A 20,141-nucleotide genomic window follows, 5' to 3' on the forward strand; every position below is an offset into this window, starting at 1 on the left:
ATGATGGCAAGTGTATTTTGTTGTGGTTTCTCATGCCCCACAAACGCTCAGGAGATGCAAAAGATTCTTCAAGGAGGGTTAAACTTTAATTTGCAAATCAAAGCTGAGACAGTCATTGAGCTAGTCGCTGATTGCCCACCGATTCCTTGTACATAGCATTTTTTATAGCAATCTCCTGGTTTAGTTGTATTAGCATATCCAATCGGTCTACAGTTACATATCACAAGTACATCCGCCACTATTGTTTCTACCCGTTGACTTAATCATGTTCTAATCTACATCTCTTAGCTACCTCTCATTAACACATCATTATCTTCTATATTCTTAAGATTGCATTCTCCTACTAAATTGGATACATGCATAGCAAATAGCAAACTCAAAGCTGACTACATAATCTACATCTCTTAGCTAACCTCTCATTAACACACCATTATCTTCTACATTCTTAAGATTTCATTCTCCTAAATTGGATACATGCATAGCAAATAGCAAGCTCAAAGCTGACTACATAGTTTTGGTTACACAGCAAACAATGCAACTTTTATACTCCAATAATTTCAGAGTGCATTTTGATGTTTTCCTCTGTATTTTAGATTCCTGTGCTACTCTATCATGGGAACCAAAAGGATCGCCATCAAAAGCTGCGTAAAATTCACAAACGACAGGGGTCTCTACACATCCTACCAGTAGTGGTCACTTCTTATGAAATTGCAATGAGAGACAGAAAATATTTCCAGGTGAGTGAGGCAAGCAGGCAATTTGTTTAAAATTTTGGTGGTGGGGAGGGGGGCAGATTTTGGATTGCTGCCAGAAGCACGAGGTTCAAAGTCATTGTCGAGGAGAGATGTCAAATTCAACTCTTGCAGGATATGGGGATATGTACATAGTTTGAGCAAAGCTTCTTTTAAGTGCTGGTTTGAGCACTTAAACTTGATAACATTCATCCTTTGTACCACCTTTTGACTGGTTCAATGGGTGTTTCCTTGACACTCAGTGATGAGCAGTGAATCTTCCAGACTTGGGGTAAACTCATCTACTATCCACACCACCAAAATTATTTTTTTCATTTCATTACAATTATGACCAGCGTGCTATTAGAAAAACTTCTGGCCATTTTTTAATTAGAAAATTTATCATGTCAAAGATGAGTACTGGAGTATCATTAATTGTTCGTTGACCAGCGAGACGTCATTGGTATTCCGTGTTTTTTTTTTGTTTGTTTTAAGAATTAAGATCTGCAGTGATTGGTCTCTTCACAACTTTTCGATTGTTGCTCTTGCTTTGCTGTACTGTTGAATGTTGAAATATAGTTCTGAGCTACTTCATTGCTAAGGGTATATTGTGACTGCCAGCAAGCTCTGCCTAATATTCAGCATAACCCAATCTTGTGTACCCATGAGATTGTGTTTGAGCAAGCCAACTCATGACTGTTACCCTGCCCTGAAGTCTAAGCTACTGGAAAATTTTATGTTTGAGCATTCACTATTTATAGTATTTTGGGTTTTGAGACTTCAAGTGAACAGATCTACCATCAGTCAACCACCTTATTGTTGCTGTCAAAGTAAAATCTGTTAGTTGGGGCCAGCCTGTGATCTCTGCTAAGTGTAATGTAGGTAACCTAGCCATTGCTTTATCTCAGTTTGTCTGTGGTTGAACGTTGAGTGAAGTAATCGCAGCTGTAGGATCTCCAAGAAGACTTGCTGGACAGCAGTTGGAGAAGAAATGAAGGGGATAATGCCTCATTAATTCCTGTAGTGCTAATGTTATCAAGTTTAATATTGTGTATTTTTTCCTACAAAATAAACAGAATTGTCACTGGAAATATCTCATAGTGGATGAAGGCCATAGAATCAAGAACTTAAACTGTCGCCTGATTCAAGAGCTGAAACGATTCAACACTGACAACAAGCTGCTGTTGACTGGAACCCCTCTACAGAATAACTTAGCGGAGCTCTGGTCATTGCTTAACTTTCTATTACCTGATGTTTTTGATGACTTGAAAAGGTACGTATTTTGAAGGGATTTTAATCTGCAGTTCATTTTTTTTTGTTAAAGGATCTACCTCAAGCAGAGGGTTAGGTTACACTTGGCATACTTTGTTTACAGTTGTCTGAGTTGTCTGTACTATTATGGGCTAGAATAAAGTTCCTGGGCAAACTGAACATCAATACAATAAATGGTCTGTTGTAATAGCCCGAATGAATTCCACCTAATGTGTATTAAGATAGATTGAAATTCCCTTTTATTAAGTGAATTTGAATAGCCCTAAATTCAGAAGCAATTATTCTTTGGTATGTAGATGATAAAGGAAAGCTTTGCTGCATTCGTCTTTTCTATCATCCTTATCAGTCCTTTAAAATTTGTATATTTGACTAAGCATACTTCTCCATTTGGTATACCTTGTAAAGCCTTTGTGGAGTAGTACCTTTGCCTTAAAAATCCAAAATTTAACTTTTGTAGCTAAAAATAATGAGTTTACTGTCAGAAGTTTAGTTATTCAGGTTGCTTGTTAAGTCGCAGATGTAATATCAAAAATATTTTTGACATGTTTAGAAAACCCAAAAATACACAGAATACTCAGGGTGGGGGGGGGGGAGTGAAATTAGCTTTGATTGTATATTCTGAGGTGCCAAGGATTAGCGAGAAGTGAGACAAGAGTTTGAGGTGTCCCCTTAGTTTATTGACTCAAATTTCATTTTGTAAGGTTAACATCATCTGCCTTTGTTACATGATTGGCTGTATTTTGTTTAGATAAATGGCAACTCTATTTCGCTGTATTGACCTTGATAGACCCCTTGATATTAACCTCTCTTCTAGCCTGGCAAAGAAAAATAAGCATTTGGACAGGTTTGGGAAATCAGCTTAATTAATTTAGCACTGAAGCAAGTTTCAGTGTAGGATCGGTAGAGAACAAGTGAATTACATTCTTGTTTTATATATTAATCTGATTTATTTTTAATGCAAATAACTCATCTGTTTAGAATCTGAATATCAGTCTTTACACCAACAATTCAGGTTTAAAATAAAGTGATGATGTGTTATGCACGTTGGCCTTGGTGTTTCTGTCACTTGCCTAGAGTTAGGGAAATTAAAGGTTATATAGCACATTGTAGTCTGTGTACAGTATTAAATTAGTAAGATAATACTAAATCTGTTCTTTGTCCCCAGTTTTGAATCTTGGTTTGATATATCCACCATCACAGAAAATGTTGAGGATATAGTTGCAAGTGAACGGGAACAAAATATTCTGCATATGCTTCACCAGGTAGTCACCTCTATGAAAATATATTGATATATACTGAGTCTCAACGTAGATGTTTAACATTCTACTTGCCACTTGTATCTCTTTCGCTTTGTTTTCAACTCCAGTTATTTAGATTCCCGCGTTGTTCTCTTTTTGAAACTGTTGCATTCATTGAAGAGATTTCAATCTTTTGAATGACTGGAAGTATCTTTTTCAGATATTTTATTTTTCTTATATAAATATTAAAAAACAAAATAAAATCACAAAAATTTATGTCACTGACGAGGCCACTTAATCCAATCATAAGTAAGTGAAAATCTGCAGATGCTGAAAAACCAAGCAAAGTGCACTAAATGCTGCAGGAACTCAGCAGACCAGGCAGCATCTATGGAGAAGAGTACAGCTGACATTTTGGGCCAAGGTTCCATTGTCTTGCAAGATTATTTCGATTTCCAGCTGTTTGTGGATTAGCAAGTTTACACCCTCCAAATTTGCATAATTATGATTTTGAAATATAGTGTCTCTGCCTCTGTAATCTAATTCAGATTGCTTCCTCCTGTCAGGTCTTTTAGTCACCACCATTAATGACTATGGCTGATAGGACTTCAGAGGCTTGATACATGGCGTTGAGTGTGGGCTTGGCTAACTATGCTGTGTAATACATAGAAGTACCAACTAGAGATGGGGCAGTGTTGGATCTCCTGTTAGGGAATGCGATAGGTCAGCTGACAGATGTATGTGTTGGGGAGCATTTCGGGTCCAGTGATCACAATAGCATTAGCTTCAATATAATTATGGAGAAGATCAGGACAGGACCTAGAGTTGAGATATTTGATTGGAGAAAGGCTAACTTTGAGGAGTTGCGAAGAGATTTAGACAGAGTGGATTGGGTCAAGTTGTTTTATGGGAAGGATGTAATAGAGAAATGGAGGTTATTTAAGGGTGAAATTATGAGGGTACAGAATCTTTATGTTCCTGTTAGGTTGAAAGGAAAGGTTAAAAGTTTGAAAGCACCATGGTTTTCAAGGGATATTAGAAATTTGGTTCGGAAAAAGAGGGATGTCTACAATAGATATAGGCAGCATGGAGTAAAGTAATTGCTCGAGGAATATAAAGAATGTAAAAGGAATCTTAAGAAAGAGATTAGAAAAGCTAAAAGAAGATATGAGATTGGTTTGGCAAATAAAATGAAAGTAAATCCGAAAGGTTTCTACAGTTATATTAAAAATAAGAGGATAGTGAGGGATAAAATTGGCCCCTTAGAGAATCAGAGTGGTCAGCTATGTGTGGAGCCGAGGGAGATGGGAGAGATTTTAAGCGATTTCTTCTCTTTGGTATTCACTAAGGAGAAGGATATTGAATTGTGTAAGGTGTGGGAAACAAGTAAGGAAGTTATGGAACCTATGACAATTAAAGAGCTGGAAGTACTGGCGCTTTTAAGAAATTTAAAAGTGGATAAATCTCTGGGTCCTGACAGGATATTCCCCAGGACCTTGAGGGAAGTTTGTGTAGAAATAGCAGGAGCCCTGATGGAGATCTTTAAGATGTCATTAGACATGGGGATTGTGCCGGAGGATTGGCGTATTGCTCATGTGGTTCCATTGTTTAAAAAAGGTTCTAGAAGTAAGCCTAGCAATTATAGACCTGTCAGTTTGACATCAGTGGTGGGTAAATTAATGGAAAGTATTCTTAGAGATGGTATTAATAATTATTTGGATAGACAGGATCTGATTAGGAGTAGCCAACATGGATTTGTGCGTGGAAGGTCATGTTTGACGAACCTTATTGAATTTTTTGAAGAAGTTACGAGGAATGTTGACGAGGGTAAGGCAGTGGATGTAGTCTGTATGGACTTCAGCAAAGCCTTTGACAAAGTTCCACATGGAAGGTTAGTTAAGAAGGTTCAGTCGTTAGGTATTAATGCTGGAGTAATAAAATGGATTCAACAGTGGCTAGGTGGGAGATGCCGGAGAGTAGTGGTGGATAATTGTTTATCGGGATGGAGGCCGGTGACTAGCGGGGTGCCTCAGGGATCTGTTTTGGGCCCAATGTTGTTTGTAATATACATAAATGATCTGGATGATGGGGTGGTAAATTGGATTAGTAAGTATGCCGATGATACTAAGGTAGGAGGTGTTGTGGATAATGAGGTGGGTTTTCGAAGCTTGCAGGGAGATTTATGCCGGTTAGAAGAATGGGCTGAACGTTGGCAGATGGAGTTTAATGCTGAGAAGTGTGAGGTTCTACATTTTGGCAGGAATAATCCAAATAGAACATACAGGGTAGATGGTAGGGCATTGAGGAATGCAGTGGAACAGAGAGATCTAGGAATAACAGTGCATAGTTCCCTGAAGGTGGAGTCTCATGTAGATAGGGTGGTGAAGAAGGCTTTTGGAACGCTGGCCTTTATAAATCAAAGCATTGAGTACAGAAGTTGGAATGTAATGTTAAAATTGTACAAGGCATTGGTAAAGCCAAATTTGGAATATTGTGTGCAGTTCTGGTCACCGAATTATAGGAAAGATATCAATAAATTAGAGAGAGTGCAGAGACGATTTACTAGGATGTTACCTGGGTTTCAGCACTTAAGTTACAGAGAAAGGTTGAACAAGTTAGGTCTCTATTCATTGGAGTGTAGAAGGTTGAGGGGGGATTTGATCGAGGTATTTAAAATTTTGAGAGGGATAGATAGAGTTAACGTGAATAGGCTGTTTCCATTGAGAGTAGGGGAGATTCAAATGAGAGGACATGATTTGAGAGTTAGGGGGCAGAAGTTTAAGGGAAACACGAGGGGGTATTTCTTTACTCAGAGAGTGATAGCTGTGTGGAATGAGCTTCCTGTAGAAGTAGTAGAGGCCAGTTCAGTTGTGTCATTTAAGGTAAAATTGGATAGGTATATGGACAGGAAAGGAGTGGAGGGTTATGGGCTGAGTCCGGGTAGGTGGGACTAGGTGAGAGTAAGAGTTCGGCACGGACTAGGAGGGCCGAGATGGCCTGTTTCCGTGCTGTGATTGTCATGTCATATGTGATTGTCATTGCTGTTTGATTGTCATACTGTTTAGACTTGTAATTCTTCTCAGTTTGCACCTCATTTTTACTAAGCCTGATGCTGTTCCCGACGTGTCCATTTGTGTTCCTTACTGAACCAACAAGAAGCAGCATCAAGCCATTTTGAAGAACTCTCCTTCCTCCTCCCCCTCCCCCCCCCCCCCATTGTAACACCTTGCTTGTAAGCCACTATACTCACAGTGGATGTACCCAAGTATTGTGATGAAAGAGTGATGAGTGTAAGGAATGATTCTACATTAGGCTGTTGCTTGACCCATTTTAGCAGCTCTCCCAGTGTTGACACCAGACCCTAGGTGTTTGAGGGAGCAGTATGGCAGGGTCAGTTGGGTTGGGAGTGACTTTGCAATGTCTGAACTTGGAGCCAAGGTTAATGCTGAGTGTTTTCTTCATTTTATCTATTTCAGTACAGCTTGTTAACAGAGGGTCATGTGTGTTGTTGAAGTTCCCTTGCAGACCAGGCAGGAAGTCTTTGTGTGGAGTTTGAAAAAAAAAATCCAGCATTATCACTGTAGAGACTTTTTTCTCAAAATTGGACACTGTGGAATGAATATAAATTCCACTGTTGTGTAGTGAGATTTGAATTTATCGCTGGATTGCTGGTCTGGACATCTAGTCATTAATCCAATGTAGCACTGTTGTACTCGAGGCCAGACCATGTGATGGAAACACAGATGTGATTCCTTTTATTCACTGCCTCAAACAATAACCTTGATCCCTAAAGTTTCTCTTTATGTAATTTTTGAAGTTTTACTGGGAAGCTGCAACAGGAAGTAGACTTGTACAGTAATGAAATGTGTAGAGTGAAATGTATTTCCGCTTCTCAAATTGAATTCCTGTGTTGAACTTCAATTCATTGTTTATTTGGGAGGTCACAATATCATAGCTATTAAAAACAACTAAAACATATAAATGAAGCAAATCCAGAACTTGGATAAAAATACTAACTACCAGAACATGAAACACTGAGCCAAGTTCTGTTGGCTTAAGGCCTGCACTTTAATACAAGTGCGCATGGTCTTCCCAGATCTGTTCTGGCTTGATCAGAATGGCGGGGGGGGGGGGGGGGCGGCGGGATCTAAACTGTTCCCTCGGACCTGATCTGAATAGTACAGTAACTCCTGCCTTCTGCTGACAGCTGGCAAAGGCCCAGACCCTGTTTTACAGGCTGCCCAAACTGTCAGGAATTTTAAAGCAGTTTCTAAATGGCACTACTATTCTGCCATTTTAATATTTGACAATATTAACTATTGTTTATTTAATAAATGTTAACTTTTGACTAAATTAAAATTGAACAAATTTTTAAAATCTAAAAATGCAGAAGTAAAACATTAAACACACACAAAATGAAGTAACTTTCGTCTTATCACCATTGCAAAATAGTCTCAAATCCTGTGCTGTGTGTAGCCTGCTACAGGGCTTGGAGATTGAATGAGGGCTTGCCATTGGTGTCCATATGGGTTCGAGGGATATGGAAATTTGTCACATGGAGAAGTTCAGGAATTTCACACTGAACATCACAAGGATAATGGCTAATGCCAGTTGTCATCATTGCTGCAATACCATGGATTAACAGTTAAGGCTGCGTAGTCAGGATACTGAATAGGGAGAAATATCAAGTATACTGTCTAATTTAGTTTTTTGAGCAAGTAAAAATATATAATTCTGTCTTGATGCAAGGTCTCGGTGCAAAATGTTGACTGTTTATTCATTTTCATAGATGCTGTATGACCTGCTGAGTTCTTCCAGCATTCTGTGTGTTTTGTTCTGGATTTCCAGCATTTGCAGAATCTCTTGTTTAAAATATAAAAATATATAATCAATGTGGCCATATCCTGCTATCCCAAATCAACTTTCATGTGTCCTCGACTTCTTGCATGTCCAAAATAGGACGTTACTCCAAAATTGCCACAAATGTTCAATTGCGCACAAAATGGTAGTGGGTCCTGAATCATTGGAGGTCTGTGCAGTAATGACTGTCCGAGACTGCATCCTGTCCTCTGTGTGTCCTAATTTGTGGTTTGTCTGTTTTTGCCTCCCCACCTCCGCATATATTTTGCTGATTGTAAGAGGCTTCACTATCTTCTTTATTTGAAGTCTCCAATCTCAGAAGTGTCCTGCCTGTGTTAAGACTGTTGGATCCCAGGTTACAGACACCAAAAACTGTTGGCCAGGTTTCCTGCTAATTATCACTTTAGCCTCTGCTCCCATTTGGTGTTTTTGGGCTCTTTTAAAGGAAAATAAAATATTTAATATTAATAGAATAATGACAACAATGAGCATTTTGGTGTGGTGGGTGTGGAATTGAAACGAATGTGTTGAAAAATTTGATTTCTAAAATGGCAAATCATTACTGTGGTGCAATTTAAAATGATATGTTTGATGTCACTAAATACACTAAAATTTTAACCTTAATATTCCTATTGTACGTCTCTCAAACAGAGTCATTGGCAGATTTGCTACATAAATGCTTTATAGTCATAGTTAATTTGCAGTTTGTATCTCTTGCTAATCATTCTTTGCTGAGACTTGGCTAATTCCTTCTCACCTCTCCCCCAATCTCAAAATGTATTTATTTTGGTTCTAGAAAGCCCCATAATTCTAAAGCTGTGTCTAATTTGTTAGTGATTACAACATTACTGGTTTCTTTTGTTCTGATACATGAGCTGCATTTCCTTGACTTGATGCTTTGGCCTTTCCACTTTTGGTATTCTTATCATTCAGTTGTATTAAAAATATTGTTTGTGGCTCCTCTGGCTGTTCTTATAATTTGACCTCTATGATCCCTCTGAACTCTATGCTTCTTAAAACTTGGCACACTCCTCTTAATGGAGGCTTTTATCAATGCAGCACCCTCCTTTTATACTCTGGTGCTTTTAGGGAAAAAAATAAAGTCTGTGTGGAACACTTTGACTGTTGCAGATCCTAACTCCGTTCCTGCTGAGAAGGTTGAAATCTGATGTCACTCTGGATATTCCTCCAAAGCGAGAGGTTGTGGTTTATGCACCTCTGAGCAAGAAGCAGGAGTCATTCTACATGGCCATAGTTAATAAGACCATCAGGACACTGCTGGGACAGGAGGTATGATTATAGTATAAATATGTGGGAAGCTACTTTGTTAAGTTGCTCTTTTCTTTGTGTAGCCCCCTCATTGGGCTTGTAAGCAAACTTTGCTTGTTAGCAGTGTGAAGGGCACATTTTATAAACAATATATGTCTAGGGTCGGTACAATTTGAGGTTCAAATGAACAGGAATGTTGTGATGTTCCAGTTAAAGAAACCTCGATTTGAATGAATGCTGTGTAAATACTGCCCATCACAATTAATGGTCAGCAAGAAATGATGGATCGTACACCACTTAAAATTATAAAGTATATTTACAAATTTCAGCTTTATCACAGTTCATAGGAAAGAGAAAATAAAATAAAAAAGAGCTATTATGGTAAAATCAGTGCGAAGTGCACATGAAGTTGGAGCTCTTCCTGGAGGAGTGGTTTCCTCATGCTGAACCCATGGTCTGCGTGAAACCGTAGACCACATTACGAACTTCGCTCGAAATCCATCTTGAATAAATGGGCTTTCTCTCAGGAGTATTGGTCCTTCCTCCTTAGGGCTATTCATCTGCACAAAGCACTTCATGTAATGGGGAATGTCCTTCCAACGGCATTCTGTGGTATCTTCCCTCTTGTCCTCTTCCCAGCTCCTGCCTTAAAAAAAATTCCAAACCAGAATACCGTCCATCTCAGATTTCTCCACCCGCTTTCTCGCACTGTCTCCTGATTCAGTCATCTTGATTGGCTGATACAGCATTCCTAAGTTGAGCACCAGGGCTTCTTGTCTGTAGCTGAAACATTCTACCAGCAGGAGACACTCCTTTTACAGGAACTGCTAAAATGGAATACCTACAGCACAGCAGTGGAAATCATAACCAGGGCATTACATTACAAGAGAAAATCTACAGAAGCTGGAAATCTGAGCAACACACAAAATGCTGGAGAAACTCAGCAGGGCTAGGCAGCACCTCTGGAAAAGAGTACAGTGGATGTCTCGGCCTGAAATGTCGACTGTACTCTTTCCCATAGATGCTGCCTGGCCTGCTGAGTTCCTCCAGCATTTTGTGTGTGTTGCAGGGCATTATGTTTGTTGTATTCTATAAAGTGTTGAGCTTGCTACATAATATCTCCCTCTCTCCCCCCCCTCTCTCCCCCCCTCTCTCCCTCCCTCTCTCCCCCCCTCTCTCCCCCCCTCTCTCCCCCCCTCTCTCCCCCCCTCTCTCCACCCCTCTCTCCACCCCTCTCTCCACCCCTCTCTCCACCCCTCTCTCCACCCCTCTCTCCACCCCTCTCTCCACCCCTCTCTCCACCCCTCTCTCCACCCCCTCTCTCCACCCCCTCTCTCCACCCCCTCTCTCCACCCCCTCTCTCCACCCCCTCTCTCCACCCCCTCTCTCCACCCCCTCTCTCCACCCCCTCTCTCCACCCCCTCTCTCCACCCCCTCTCTCCACCCCCTCTCTCCACCCCCTCTCTCCACCCCCTCTCTCCACCCCCTCTCTCCACCCCCTCTCTCCACCCCCTCTCTCCACCCCCTCTCTCCACCCCCTCTCTCCACCCCCTCTCTCCACCCCCTCTCTCCACCCCCTCTCTCCACCCCCTCTCTCCACCCCCTCTCTCCACCCCCTCTCTCCACCCCCTCTCTCCACCCCCTCTCTCCACCCCCTCTCTCCACCCCCTCTCTCCACCCCCTCTCTCCACCCCCTCTCTCCACCCCCTCTCTCCACCCCCTCTCTCCACCCCCTCTCTCCACCCCCTCTCTCCACCCCCTCTCTCCACCCCCTCTCTCCACCCCCTCTCTCCACCCCCTCTCTCCACCCCCTCTCTCCACCCCCTCTCTCCACCCCCTCTCTCCACCCCCTCTCTCCACCCCCTCTCTCCACCCCCTCTCTCCACCCCCTCTCTCCACCCCCTCTCTCCACCCCCTCTCTCCACCCCCTCTCTCCACCCCCTCTCTCCACCCCCTCTCTCCACCCCCCTCTCTCCACCCCCTCTCTCCACCACCCCCTCTCTCCACCACCCCCTCTCTCCACCACCCCCTCTCTCCACCACCCCCTCTCTCCACCACCCCCTCTCTCCACCACCCCCTCTCTCCACCACCCCCTCTCTCCACCACCCCCTCTCTCCACCACCCCCTCTCTCCTCTCCCCCCACTCCAACAGTCTGAACAAGAAAAGCCACAACTGACTTCTTCAGGGCGGCCGAAGCGTCGAAGCAGAAAACATATAAATTATTCAGAAAATTATGATGATGATAAATTGGAGAAACTGATTGCAGTCACGCAGCAGGATACCTGCGAACAGAGGTTGGTGATTGGCGTCGACTGTGGCTAGCCACAATGTCTCTACGGATCCATTACCATTGTCTACTTTTGCTTCTGTTAAAATCTCCACCTATTTTAATGTTTTATTGACAAAATGGTGCAATAGAATTGTGGGCACGAAATGAAAATGTCAGCTCAGCAGGGCTCATCCAAACACGTACTGCACAAGGATCAAATTTATCTTTATTTGACTCTTGCATAGAATCTGCTCTCATCCAGTGACCAAAACCACACAACAAATGGATTTGCTAGTGCAGACCCTTTTTGTTTTTTTAAAAAAAAGTTGGCCCCAGTCATTAAGTGGAAGGACTATGAATTGTAAAGGTCAGTGACTGCATTGACCTGAAGTTGAGGATCTATGATTTTTTTTTTCCCCACAAAGATATTACCATCTTTCCACTTACTGTCAGGTCATATTGGCCCTTGGGGAAAGGCTCCATTGTGGATTGCAAGTAGGTCTCATCTTTTGTGGGTCCAGTAGCAAGCTTACAGTGTACCTTGCTGTTGCTCTGGATGCTATAGGCCAGGAGGGAACTCTTTTTCCACTAAACAAAACCCCACACAAACTGGCACCATTCTACCATGTCCAGAGTAATAAAATAGAGCAGAAGTCTTTGGGATTTGATTACAATAATCTCGACATAGATTTGTCTGACAATTCATGTAGGAAATACTTTTTTCAAAAAGTGAAGGCATTATAAATGTTTGGTAGTTCTAATCTGGAATATTGCATCTAGATGTTGCTTTATAACATTTGGAGCCTAGTGCTGGTTGTCTGGTGCAGAAGTTCACATCTCCTCACATCTTTGCACAGGAAAATGATCTAATGCCTTCTTGAAACAATGGCATGTATCACAATTCTCTCTAGGCAAATTAGAGGCTACGTGATGAAGACTGGTGGTGGTGTGATTGGTGTAGAAGTTTGCCCAAGGATACAGCAGGAAATAGATCAGCTGCAGAAATGGGTGGAAAAATGGCAGATGTATTTAATCCAGCCAAATATGAAATGTTGCACTTTGGAAGATCAAGTGTAAGACTATAGTAACTGTTAATGGCAAGACCCTTAAAATTGTTGATGTACAAGGGGATCTTGTAAGTCCATAGCTCCCTGAAAGTGACTGCTCAGTTTAATGAGGTAGTGAAGGATGTGTACGTTACGCTTCTGTTTATTATGTTCACAAGTTAGAAAGTTATGTTGTAACTTCATAAGGATGTGTCTGTAGTATTGCATTTGTTTCTACGTGCCCCATTATAGTAAGGATATGAAGGCTTTGGGAAGGATGCAGATGTTTAAAAGGATACTGTCTGCATTAGAGGGAATGTGCTATGGGAGAGGTTGGACAGGTTAGAGTGATTTTCTCTGGAGCAATGTGTAGGGGCATAATAAAAATTTATAAGGTTATGGGGCATGGGTAGAGTAGATAGTTGGTCTCTCCTTCTCCAGTGTGAACTGTCTAATATTAGAGGGCATGCATTGAAGGTGAGAAGGTAGGTTCAAAGGAAGTGTGTGGGGCAAGTTTTACCACATAGTGATGCTGCCAGAGGTATAGTGGTGCTGCCAGAGGTGGTGGTGGAGGCAAATGAGGTGTTTTAAGAGGTTCTTGGATAGGCACATGAATGTGCAAATATGAAGCGATATAGAAATTGTGCAGACAGAAGGGGTTAGTTTAGTTGGGCACTTAATTGTTAGTTTAATTAGTGCTGAGTAGTGTTGGCAGCCAAGTGTATTGCCTCTGTAAGATGAAGTTGCCTCGGGCTGGGAAATCACCTGCCAGAACACTGCAAGCTGTCCACAGAGCACCCGGAGACCTCCATCGGTTGATTCCAGGCAGCCTCAAGCAGGTGGCTGAAGATTCTCTGCCACACTATGCTCATCCATCCCTTCGATGGAGCACGTTTGGGGCATCTGGGTCAAGCTAAAGGCTTTGGGCACTGTGGCTGCTTGGATTAAGGTCATCAGCAGTCAGTGGTCTGGAACAGTGGAGGGAGGAACTTGGTGTCCTGGGATGATGCTTAGTATCTGGAAAATGGGTGAAGGATGTGATTGCAGGGGATTCAGGTGTGATGGGGAGGAAGGGGAAAGAGATGCAGTCTGAGGGTAACTGACACGGGTGGGAGGGACTGAAGCAGAGTGTGGATTGGGTTAGAGGTGGATGATTGAAAATTGGTCGAGGGAGAGGGTTGGGAAATGTTGAAGGTATTTGAGAGCTTGTGTGTGCACATCAGTGTTTGGTGTATCTAAACACGTGCAAGTCTGTACTGTGGGGGCTTGTTTTCCAGTCTCCCAGGTAACTGATCACTCTGTTAAAACAATACTTGTTCAGACATATTCCATTCCTCAGAATCTTAAGTGCTAGTTGAGTCATTGCAGGTAATGAGCCTGTGTGTAAACAGAATTAATTGGCACATGAGTGAGATCAAGTCCTCTGGTCCTGTGTACTCTGGCGACCTCTGCTGGAAAATAGACAAAAGGGAGCACATGAAGCCCGCTGAAGTGTTATCTCATGACAATGTATACATGGTGAAGAAGGCAGTGACAATTTGGGCAATGATTGGATTGTTCAGCAACATCAAAACATTATCTGAACAGAGGTAAAACAACTTTTGAAACCGTGCCTTGTCATCTTGTCTTTTGCTTAACAACTTAAAGATAACATATGGAAAACTATTTCTGTCAATATCGGTTGCATGCTCCAAAATTGGGCTTGAATCACCAGCCCATCTGTAAAATGCCATTTAATTAAGATGGGTATCGTAAAATATTTGCTCCGAACTCAGTAATTCATATTTTCTCAACAGGCCTGTTTTGGATGTTTCTGTTCCACAAGAAAAGGAAGTTCACTTAAAACTGCAAAATGTGTTGATGCTGCTGAGGAAGTGTTGTAACCATCCTTACCTAATTGAGTATCCTTTGGATTGCAGCACCCAGGAATTTAAGGTGATGGCAAAAATTACAATCTATGTAGTTGCATTCACAATTCTCATGGGTTATGAAATTGATTTTCTTAACATTCTTGTATTAATGACATTTTATATGCATTTGAAAGCGCACTACCTTTAAAGATGATGTCTGTATTGACACGAGTCAAGTATTTGTTTGGGGAAATAGCAAATTTTTCCTACCTTGTGCATTGATTAGAAAGAGCCTGTGTCCAATTTGAGATTGGTCAATTGAAGCTTCACTGGAAGCTTCCTGGTTTGCTTAAAAATTATAATCTTGTTTAATATTAATTTAAAATTCCAAAGTTTGTGTTTTATTTTTATTGTAGGGAATGAATAGAGGGGAAAAAACTGAATCCCATGAAATCCTGGCAGTTTAAATTAACTATTTTTAACATTAATTTTCAGTTTCCATTATACTAAACAGACATGTGCATTCCTCTTTGTTTGAGCTTGTTATTAAGTGTTTTAATATCCTGGATAAAGCTGCTTTAAAATCAGGAAGTGACAGTTTATTGTGGTAGCTCCTGTCATGATAACAATTTGATAATTGATTGAGATTCTACCTGTTTCGTGCACAAAATTTTAAAATAGCAATTTTATACTCATGATCTGATTGAAGAGCTGTCTCTTCAGGGCCTTAATGGTTTGTTACAGATGAGTTGTTGCTAATGTCTGTGTTAGGAATGGAAAATCTGAAGATTCAACAGTATGTTATCTGTAATTTAGGGTAACTGGATTCACTGAATATACTCTTTCCATGTGGAAATAGAAACATGTTACAACCATGAGCATTTGTGTACAAATCTCAGTTTGGGTAAGGGAATCTGGAACTTGGGGATTTTTTCCCTTGAGAAGTAAGGAAAAGTAATTTTTTTTTTAAGTAATTCACCTCAAAAATATAAATCAAGTTGGTTAATGATTTGGTGTAATTTTTCTGAAAGTTACAGAAAATTACAAAATTACAGAATTTTGCTGAAAAATCAGATAATTTTGGTATTTGAATTGTATTTTTGATCTTTATTAAATTTTTGATTTTATATGGAACCTTTATCTTTTCCACTCTTCTCATCTCTCTCCAGCCGGTTTCAACTTTTTAGTTTTTCTTGCTACTATAAATTTGGCTCTGCCTTCCAAGGCCTAGAATGTAGGGTATCTCTCCAGTATTCCTAGAAGGGCAATTCACAACCTAGCAGCCACATTTATTGCTGATCCAGTAGCAATCTCAAGTTGTACCCTGGTGCCATTTTGCTACACCAGCTTCAAATCCCTTGATTACTTTTTATTTCCAGCAATCTCTGTCTTGAGTCTGTCCCTTGGGAAGAGAATTCTGAAAACTCATTGATCTAGCTGATTAAATTTTCTCTCATCTCAATCCTGAATAGGAGCGCCTTATTTTTGAGACCATGATCCTATCCGAGAGAAAAGCATCAGCTTTGCATTTACTTTGTCAAGTCCTAAAAGAATCATAAATGTTTGATTCCTCCTCTCTCATTCTTCTTAACACCATGGAGTATAGATTTACGCTGTTCAATCTCTCCACTAAGGATATGACTCCTTATCCCTGTTGTAAACATAGTATATATTTTCAATATACAAATATGTGGAGACCAGGTCTGAATATGCTCTGCCAGATGTGACCTCACCAATGCCCCATTTAACTGTAGTTGGGTGTCTCCACACCTGTATTCAATTCACTTGTTAAAGGGGCCAACATACCATTTGCTTTCTCAGTTATTTGCAGTAGATTCTAGCTACTGATACCTTCTAGTCATTTTTGTATGCAGGCATCCAGACCTTTCTGCCCACCATCATTCACAATTTAAAGGATTATTTGGCTTTTTTTTAAACACTTATCTTAAATTGATACTAATTGTTGAATCAGCCTCATGGATTTATTTTCCCCAGCTTTAGTGTTTATCCTCTTTAAAAACTGCTTTGAGATGCTTTAACAGCTTCCTACCACAAATTTTCTCAATTTTCATTCAGATTATCAATTTCCTTGACCTTAACTTTTAGTTTTAAGACTCTGAAATGGAGCATGCTTTTCTAATTAATCTATTAAATAGATATATTTAGCATTTTTAAACATCTCTAGATGCAATTGTGCGATTAAAACCTTGTAATTAACTTTATGATCAAATTTTCCAATTTTTAAAGATTTTGTATATTTAAGTTACCTAATCTCTGCAGAATGCGGTTTGACTTGTGCATTCTTATTGTATTTATTTGGATGGGGTTTTCTTTTTTGGAAATATTTTGCAGATAGATGAAGAGTTGGTGAAAAGTTCTGGAAAATTTCTTATCTTGGATCGAATGCTGCCAGAGCTCAGAAAAAGAGGGCACAAGGTGATGAGTCTGTTTGTTTCTCACTTTATCAGCAATGACAAATCAAACAACAATAAAACAAATGAGAAAAGCCAGAAATGAAATTGTTTATTTGGGAGCCAAGATATTTACAAACAACTGATAAAACCTGACCACTTCAAAAGTGGAAGTTTGCTCTCAGATTTCAGTTGGACATCCGTAAAATCCTCTTGTTAGCAATCCTAAGTTTCTTTCCACAAGGTCTGAGTACCGTTCTTTTTTCCAGTTTATTTTCTCAAGCTCATTGATTTAATTTTAAGCTTGATAAGCAGATGTAGTTTGATTAAATCTTACATTGGTGCTTATTAGAAGTTTTACTTTTAAATATTGTGTAAATGTGCATTGTGCAGCGCACCACTTTTGGTGATTCCTGTTAATATGCAGTGCCTTGAAAAAGTATTCAGCCCCCACAACTACTTTCACATTTTACTGTCTCATTTACGGTCACAGCCCTTTAGTGATGTGTCTGTGGGATCTAGGTGGGATCAAACTTGTGTGTTTTTAAATATGATTGTGTAGCGGTGTGCTACACGCAGTGCTGAAATAACGACAGAGTCGGTAAACTGCAGTTAAGAAGACTTTATTCGAACTTCGAGGCTTCACTTTAAAGCCTCCCTGATCCCGTCCTCCCCGGGCGCGGACGCTGTAGGAGGCACGTATTCACAGTCCCACAGGAGCTTTTCCCTTTGTTAGTGAAGCAGACCTGGCGCCCTTTTGGGACTGGCCTTTATGCTGGCGCACTGGCTATTTGTGAACCGGTTCGAGTGCGCTAGGAAGTGGGTCGCCACATAACCCCCCCCCAGAATCGGCGATACACCCCCCAATGTCCACAGTCTGGGCTGGACCCTGTTTGGGAGGTCGGCCCCTGCGCCGCGGTGTTGGGAACTCGACCGTTTGCGCCATGTCCACATAGGCTGGTTTGAGGCGGTCCACCATGAAAACCTCCTCTCTCCCCCCAATGTCCAGCATGAACGTGGACCCGTTGTTCCTGAGCACCGTAAACGGCCCCTCGTAGGGCCATTGCAGTGGTGGCCGATGCCCGCCCCTTCGTACAAACACAAACTTACAGTTCTGCAGGTCTTTGGGTACGCAGGTCGGGTTCTGCCCATGCTGCGAAGTGGATATGGGGGCCAGGTTGCCGAGCCTCTCGTGTAGTCTGCCCAGGACTGCTGCGGGTTCTTCGTCGTGCCCCCTTGGGGCTGGTATGAACTCCCCGGGGACAACCAGGGGTGCGCCGTACACCAACTCGGCCAACGAGGTGTGCAGATCGTCTTTGGGCGCCGTGCGGATGCCGAGTAGGACCCCCAGGGAAGCTCGTCCACCCAGTTAGCTCCTTGCAGGTGGGCCATGAGAGCTGACTTTAGGTGACGGTGGAAACGCTCCACCAGGCCGTTTGACTGTGGGTGGTAGGCAGTTGTGTGGTGCAGCTGTGTCCCCAAAAGGCTGGCCATAGCTGACCACAGGCTGGAGGTGAACTGGGCGCCTCTGTCGGAGGTAATGTGGGCCGGTACACCAAAGCGGGACACCTAGGTGGTGATCAGTGCCCGGGTGCAAGATTCGGAAGTGGTGTCGGTGAGCGGGATCGCCTCTGGCCATTTGGTGAACTGGTCCATGATAGTGAGGAGGTGCCGTGCTCCGCGCAACACTGGCAGGGGGCCCACGATATCCACATGAAAGTGGTTGAAATGCCAGTGGGTGGGGTGGAGTGGAACTGCTGTGGCAGAGCATTGGTGTGCCGCTGCACCTTGGCCGTCTGGCAATGCATGCACGTTTTGGCCCATTCAACGACCTGCTTGCAGAGACTGTGCCAAACGAACCTGCTGGAGACCATCCAGACGGTTGTCCTGATGGAGGGGTGCGCTAAGTTATGAATGGAGTCGAAAGCACGGCGCCGCTAGCTTGCCGGGACAACGGGACAGGGTTGGCCGGTGGTGACGTCACAGAGTAGGGTCCTCACCTGGGTCTACGGGGAGGACCTGGAGCTGCAAACCGGAGACTGCGGTTCTGTAACTCGGGATTTCCTTGTCTGCCTGCTGCGCCTCTGCCAGCGCCTCAAAGTCTACCCCTTGGGAAAGGGCATGAACGGTAGGGCGAGAGAGCGTGTTCACCACGACATTGTCCTTACCCGAGACGTGCCAGACATCCGTCGTGTATTCAGACATGTAGGACAGATGGCGCTGCTGGCGGGACGACCAGGGGTCAGACACCTTTGTGAACTTAAAGGTAAGCGGCTCGTGGTACGTGAACGCGGTGAAGGGCCTACCTTCCAAAAAGTACCTGAAATGCCGGATTGCCAGGTATAGCGCCAACAGTTTCCGGTCGAAAGCACTGTATTTGAGCTCGGGCGGTCGCAGGTGTTTGCTGAAAAATGCCAGGGGTTGCCAGCGACCCGCGATGAGTTGTTCCAGCACCCCACCGACTGCCGTGTTAGATGCGTCCACTGTGAGGGCGGTAGGGACGTCCATTCTGGGGTGCACTAGCATCACGGCGTTTGCCAAGGCTTCTTTCGTTTTAATGAAAGCGGCGGCGGACTCCTCGTCCCAGGTAACGTCCTTGCTTGGACCCGACATCAGGGCAAATGGGGCGCATGATTCGGACAGCTGAAGGGAGGAAGCGGTGGTAGAAATTTATCATACCCACGAATTCCTGAAGGCCTTTGATTGTGGTGGGTCGGGGAAAATGGCGGACTGCGTCTACCTTAGCGGTCAGAGGGGTTGCCCGTCTTTAGTAATCCTGTGGCCCAGGAAGTCGATGGTGTCGAGCCCGAACTGGCATTTGGCCGGGTTGATTGTTAGACTGTATTCACTCAGTCGGGCGTAGAGTTGACGGAGGTGGGACAGATGCTCCTGACGACTGCTGCTTGTTATGAGGATGTCGTCCAAATAGATGAAAGCGAAGTCCAGGTCGCGTCCCACCGCGTCCATTAACCACTGGAATGTCTGTGTGGCATTCTTTAGTCCGCACGGCATGCGGAGGAACTCGAAAAGGCCGAACGGGTTGATGAGTGCCGCTTTGGGGACGTCGTCCGGATGCATCGGGATTTGATGGTATCCCTGGACGAGGTCTACCTTGGAGAAGATCCGTGCGCCGTGCAGGTTTGCTGCAAAATCCTGAATGTGCGGCACAGGGTACCAGTCCGGTGTTGTAGCCT

General features: G+C 42.8%; 1 protein-coding gene across 5 annotated transcripts in view; it reads left to right on the plus strand.

Moving 5' to 3' along the window:
- hells (helicase, lymphoid specific) overlaps window positions 1-20,141 on the plus strand; it is a 66,007-nt gene that overhangs the window by 22,418 nt on the left and 23,448 nt on the right. For all 5 annotated transcript variants that reach the window (XM_059947321.1, XM_059947319.1, XM_059947318.1 and 2 more), the window contains 7 exons: window positions 594-737; window positions 1,808-2,004; window positions 3,169-3,265; window positions 9,233-9,391; window positions 11,523-11,665; window positions 14,483-14,621; window positions 16,889-16,972. In XM_059947321.1, the coding sequence (XP_059803304.1) occupies window positions 594-737; window positions 1,808-2,004; window positions 3,169-3,265; window positions 9,233-9,391; window positions 11,523-11,665; window positions 14,483-14,621; window positions 16,889-16,972 (963 nt within the window). The remainder of the gene's footprint in view (window positions 1-593; window positions 738-1,807; window positions 2,005-3,168; window positions 3,266-9,232; window positions 9,392-11,522; window positions 11,666-14,482; window positions 14,622-16,888; window positions 16,973-20,141) is intronic.

Source organism: Hypanus sabinus, chromosome 22 (assembly GCF_030144855.1).
Source record: "Hypanus sabinus isolate sHypSab1 chromosome 22, sHypSab1.hap1, whole genome shotgun sequence".
Taxonomy (NCBI): domain Eukaryota; kingdom Metazoa; phylum Chordata; class Chondrichthyes; order Myliobatiformes; family Dasyatidae; genus Hypanus; species Hypanus sabinus.